Raw genomic sequence first — 6,428 nt, 5'->3', positions numbered from 1 at the left:
TTCCTGATAACACGGAGTTACAATAATCTAGTCTTGATAAAACTAAGCTATTTACTAGTAAAGCAGTGTACTTAGTATTAGTATTGATTAGATGACGTATTTTACTAATTTGTCTTATTTCTAAATACATGCAGCTGATCAGATGATTTACCTCAGCCGGCATTGCCAAACTGGAATCGGAATAGAAGCCAAGATTCTTAACTTTTCTTGAAAATGCAATTTTTGCATCACCAATTGTCATGTGATCGTGGTCAACCTCATTAACAGACTTTGCACTGCAGAATGACTTTTGATTTATCATCATTTAACATCAATTTGTTTCTGTTCATCCAGTTTTCCACTGACGCAGTACAATTTTCAGCACGATGGACAAGTTCATCTAAGTTGGCAAACATTGTTGAACCATAAATTTGGGTATAATCAGCGTAAACCTAATACTTTAAGTCATACTTAACTATTTCCTTAACAAGTGGTTAACTCACAAGGACTCTTACGGTTTTGAAGTTACCTCTTCCAGTCGCAAGTATCTCTATATCTGTTAAAGATAATTGTGTATCAAAACCTTCATAAATCCAACAACTGAGGCGCACGCCCTTGATTCCCCGCAATGACCCACATTATAATTACGTCTCGCCAAGCACACAGTGCAAATCTGTGTTGTCAACAGCCTTGGCAACTCCCTAAACAACCCACAATCAGTGACGACCTCGTTTTGGAACCGTACTTGAAAAGTCACCACTCAATTCTTTGTATGTGTGTGTGTGTGTGTGTGTGTGTGTGTGTGCTTGTGTTTGTACTCATGTGTATGAGTGGGAATGTGAGTGTGTTGATGAGTGTGTACGCGTGTATGCATTTACCATCCCGCAGCAAATTCCTCTTTGTTCAGATCAACGGATTTTGGCATGAGCAGTGTGAACAGCATGCGGATAAGAAAAGAAACCACACTATTCAACATGCTTCATAAACCACACAAAAGGAAAGAAAATACTAACCAAGGATGCTATAAAGAAAAGATGGGAAAATGTTTTCAAAACTTCTCAACCAATATGTTTGTCACGGACAACAAGGAGAATATTCAAACCAGCATATGTAAAGAAAACTGAACTGAACGCCCATATTGTGCAGAGAAATAAACAAAGCATTTAAAAATAAGCCACAAGAACAAAGCCCTAGGACCAGATGACAACACACAGTAGACGCCATAAGAGCTTGCAGAAACATGCGTGCGGTGACTGAAGTAAATGTTTAATTAACAGAGGCTGGGAACAAAGGAAATACCCAGAAGATTGGCAGAAGGTCATAGTAGTACCGTATAAATAAAAGAAGAAAAACAACAAACATGGTTGTACTACTACTACTACTACTACTACTACTACTACTACTACTACTACTACTACTACTACTACTACTACTACTACTACTACTACTACTTCTTCTACTACTACTACTACTACTACTACTACTACTACTACTACTACTACTACTACTACTACTACTTCTTCTACTACTACTACTACTACTACTACTACTACTACTACTACTACTACTACTACTACTACTACTACTACATACAGAGGAATCTCTTTACTAAGCCATACAGGGAAAGTGGACGAGAAAACAATGGAATGAAGGAAAGGACTTATCGTAGGGAGAAATTTAAGAGCTGTGTTTGGATTCCGTAGAGGAAAAGGCACCGACCAATGTCAGACCTGGACACAAAACAAACAAAATTGCTGCATGCAAGATAAAATGTCTCCGCAAAGCCCTAAACATGACAAGAAATGACAGGCAGAGAAATGAAAATGTACGAACAACTGTTGGCACGGAGTCCTGCCGGCATTTCATAGGGGAAAAAAGAAGAAAACAATAGTCTGGCCACCTGCCACAAATGTCACCCAGCCAGCTGCAGCCCAGAGAGTCAAAAACACAAAGTACCCAGGCTACAAAGGAAGGAGTAGGCCACCAAAAAGATGGAAAGAGGGAGTCAAGGGAACCATGAGTAACTGCAACATCTCAATTCAAAGAGCTGTAGAGTTGACCTTCCTTACAAAACTGCATATCCCCTCGACGTTCAACAACAGAAGAGGAAAAAATGACGGTAAACATTGAAGTAAAAATACGTATCTTTAATGTATATTGATCTTATCTATCCTATAATATGCAAAAGCAATGCAACACCTTTTTATTTTTGGACCGTCGTTCTTCATGATCCCTTCCAGGACTACCCACTCCGGGAGGACGACGTCATCCTGTGCTCCTACCCCAAGTCCGGCTGTCACTGGGTGTGGGAGATCTCCCGACTGCTGATGTCCGGCCGGACAAGTGCAGACAAAGTGGAAAAAGAACACTACATGATGGAAGCCTCCAGTTGTTTCCATTACGGCGATATAGCCGACCTCCCATCGCCCCGACTTCTCAACAACCATGAGGTGAGCCCCAATTAGGTTATAATTTTTTAATAGTCAATGCGTAACTACTTATTGGAAAATGTCACCAGTTGACGAGTAGTTCCGTTAGTATCATCATCATTATCAATATCATTTTGGCACCTCTAGCATTATTGTAATTGATATCGTAGTCCATGTTGTTAACGTTATGGTTTCCCTTTTTTTCAGTTCTTCGAGAACCAGCCCAAAGACATCTTAAAGAAAGGCGTCAAGGTGATCCATGTGTACAGAAACCCCAAAGATGTTGCAGTCTCCTACTTCTACCACCATAATAGGATCCCATCCTATGAATATAGCAACTTGGACTTCTCCAAATATCTGCCCAGGTTGGTTGTTTGTTCATAATTTTATAAAGTTCTGCTTAAATGTAATCAAAATTAATTCTGGGGGAAAAAACGTTTTTTGGTGTGTTTTTTAGAATAGAAGACCAATCCAGTTGAAAATTCAGATAATTGAAGTCCCGAGATCTCACACAAGATGCTGGACGACTTAAGAGCAAATACAAGAACTCAAAATCTTCTGCCAAGTACAAATCAACGCACAAACTTTTGGTATCTCAGTGGTCTTGTGGTTAGGCTCTCGACTCTCAACCCTAATGTCGTGGGTTCGATTTGCGTCAGGGGTCCGACGTTGTATCATCAGGAAAGGCACTTTACACGAATTTTAAACCCTCAACTCAACCAAGGTGTAAATGAGTACCGGTACTTAACTATGGGCAGCGAAAGATTTTATCATGCCAGTTTGTTAGTGTTTTAGCACATGTTATCCGGAGCGTGCACTGTATGCCTCTCGGGAAGCCTTGATTCTTTCTCAGTGTTCTACGGTCTGCTGGGGTAACCTGTCCCCGTCGTTTTATGCTAGAAAAATTCTGAAATTATGCAAACTGATCCCAAAAATGTGAAATTATGCGATTCTGTTTATTTTAACAAAGAATAATAAAGGAAAATAATCAGAAATTATGCCAAAAAATGATCACATTTTGCAAAATTATGCGGGGTGCATAAAACCACGGGGACAGGGTAGCAACAGTTGTGAAGTGCATAGAGCATACTGCAGAGCGTAGAATATGTGCTATTTCAACCCAAATACAGTTTATATTATGTTGTGTTTGTGCAGGTTTGTGGACGGTCTCGTAGACAACAACTGTGTCTTTGACTACATGAGAGACTGGGAGAGAGCCATCAACGAGCAGAAAGATCTCAATGTCTGCGTTATATGTTATGAGAATATGCACGTAAGTACAAGGATTTCGTGAGAAGCAACCCCCCCCCCCCGCCCCCCACCCCCAAAAAAAACTTTCTTTTCTGGGCAAAACATTATGTTAAAAGAAAACAGTCTCTCTTCATATAAAATGTTGATGGGCCCTTTCAAAAAATTATTATTCTTTTTTCAATGCAACAATTTTTGTCTTCATTTTTTTTTAAAGCAATATCTGTGTGGATTTTTAAAAGTAAATTTTTAGTTTCCAAGTCATAGGAGTCACCAAACATTACCGTCCATCTCCTCGCTGCTTACCTAAAAAAAAAAAAGAAAAAAAGTGAGAAAAAAAAACCAACAGAGGATCCCCCCACCTCCTTCAATCGCAAATATCTTGACTTTAATTCAAGACAGATGGATATATTTTTCATCAAAAGCAAGACAATTGAACACACTTTAAGATGATGAGAAAAACTCCACATGCCCAAAACGTGACGAGCGCCTGATTTCACCGTGTTGTGACACATATTATTATTAAAATTCACGCACTCGTGTGATATCTCTCCACTCATCAGGCTGGAAACAAAAAGAGAAGTCAAAACCTAAATCAAAATTATACGAAAAGAGGGCATTCACCCCTGTAGACGCTGAGGTGTGAAACAGCTTGTAGAACTGTGTCAGTTATACTGATTCTTTGGACGTTAGAAATTACCATTAATATTATTGTTAATTATTGTTATTATTATTATTATTATTATTATTATTATTATTATTATTATTATTATTATTATTATTATCATCATTATTATTATCATTAGCATTCTTATGGCAAAGATAACAAAAAGTTTAAGATAATTGTGACATTATGACACATCAACGTTTCTTCTAACAAACGATACCATCGCTGCTATAACAATATTATTACAGGAGAACCCACTAGAAGAGGTTCGAAAACTGGCCAAGTTTTTGGGCAAAGACTACGACGATGAGTTTCTACAGAAAGTGATAAATGCTACTACGATGGAGAACGTTCTCAAACAGAAAGACATGCTGTTCGAAGACAAGTCTGGGCCCATTATGTACCGGAAAGGTAAACTCTGAACTTTGACGTTTGTTACTGAAGTTTTTCGGTACGTGTTCTTGGCATCTGTGGTGCAGCAGCTATAGGCTCTTTGCTGTCACATGCAGAAGAACGTTCCCTTCCAATGTGGGGAAATATGTCTGTCAAAAACAAACAAAAAAGAAGAAAGAAAGTTCCTTTTGTTTGTTTGTTAGACACCGTGTTTTCTTACTAATCATTCACAGTTCGCGTGAGAATTGTAATATGATACAAGCAATGTAAGGTATCAGATTGATAACCTGTTAATGAAGAAGAAGAAGAAGAAGAAGAAGAAGAAGAAGAAGAAGAAGAAGAAGAAGAAAAAGAAGAAGAAGAAGAAGAATTTGCATATCTCACACAATATGCACTGTACAAAGTAGTTCTGTAAAGAATGATTCATTTAGATATCATTATTTCCTTTTCAGGCAAAGTCGGGGACTGGAAAAATCACTTCACGGTGGCTCAGAGCGAATGGTTTGACCACATCACTAGGAGCAGGATGGGAAAATCTAAGGTCTACACATTTAAATATGACATTTGAACTCTGAACCATGAAGAGCATTGTTTGTATTTCTTGATGAGGATTCAACGAAAACTCGGATTCAACAAAAGGAGGTGGATTCCCTGTTTCATTTATTCATTAAAATCAATTTAAAAAAAAATAATAATAACTTGGTTTCTACGAACATATTATAAATCAGCAAGCTCGGATTCAACGAAGTCACTTGCAGGGTGAACAAACACCGTTGACGTGCCTATGCTCATCTTTCTCCCGCAAAGGAGCTATAACTATTCTTGAAAATCACCTGCATCTGCATCGTGAACCATTTTTTGCTTATAAGCTTATTATTTATACATTATACGACAACCCAGCGGCCTGCTTTCATACCAACTCACGGGTTGTTAGCACGCACACGTGTTTAGCGTGTGTGGGGGTCGATGGGACTGCCAACACACGTGTGACACGTGACTATATATATATATGTGTGTGTGTGTGTGTGTGTGTGTGTGCGTGTGTGTGTGTGTGTGTGTGTGTGTGCGTGTGTCTGGGGGGGGGGGGGGGAACGAGGGACCCTGGAGTGGAACATCAGTAGTCAGTAGAGTAGAGATACAAATGTGTCACAGTACGGACAGTTATTTCCCCCCAGCTGCTAATCAATGTTACAATGATAACCTAGTCTTGACATTGATCTACGTAATGAACTGCGCACTGGTCAGTGGAATCAAACATTGCCGTGTGCTAGGCTGTAAACAGCGACACAACTTGTTCGGCAAATAATAAGTCATAGATGACTTCTTCTCTCTCTCCCTCCCTCCCCCCCCCCCCTCTCTCTGTCTCTCTCCCTCTTTCCATCTCTATATATGCCTGTCTGTCTCTGTCTCTTTCCCTGTCTCTGTGCGTCTGTCTCTCTCTCTCTCAATCTCTCTCTGTATGTCTGTCTCTGTCTCTCTCCGTCTGTGTCTCTGTCTGTCTCTCCCTCCCTCCCCCCCTCTCTCTCTCTCTCTTTCTCTCTCATGCGTGTGTGCATGTATGAGTAGTGATAACAATATTATTTTTGGCTCAAAATGAATCAAAAGGGACTTTTTTTTCCTTTTTGGTAAGTGTTTTACGGCGCTCGCTACTGCATAAGGTCAAAAGAGCACGCAGGACTCATTAAACATTTTCAGTTGGTAGGAAATTTTGA

At 39.5% G+C, this 6,428-nt stretch overlaps 1 protein-coding gene across 1 annotated transcript in view; it reads left to right on the top strand.

The window, feature by feature from the left end:
* Positions 1–5,411, top strand: part of LOC101864103 (sulfotransferase 1C1-like) — a 31,321-nt gene extending 25,910 nt beyond the window's left edge. The window contains exons 8-12 of the mRNA XM_035972882.1: positions 2,220–2,429; positions 2,616–2,773; positions 3,564–3,681; positions 4,572–4,734; positions 5,169–5,411. Coding sequence (XP_035828775.1) covers positions 2,220–2,429; positions 2,616–2,773; positions 3,564–3,681; positions 4,572–4,734; positions 5,169–5,284 — 765 coding nt within the window. The 3' untranslated portion in view covers positions 5,285–5,411. The remainder of the gene's footprint in view (positions 1–2,219; positions 2,430–2,615; positions 2,774–3,563; positions 3,682–4,571; positions 4,735–5,168) is intronic.
* The last annotated feature ends 1,017 nt before the right edge of the window (positions 5,412–6,428 follow it).

Source organism: Aplysia californica, unplaced genomic scaffold (assembly GCF_000002075.1).
Source record: "Aplysia californica isolate F4 #8 unplaced genomic scaffold, AplCal3.0 scaffold00887, whole genome shotgun sequence".
Taxonomy (NCBI): Eukaryota; Metazoa; Mollusca; class Gastropoda; order Aplysiida; family Aplysiidae; genus Aplysia; species Aplysia californica.
Note: the sequence above shows the minus strand (reverse complement) of the source record. Positions and strands in the feature narration are given on the sequence as shown.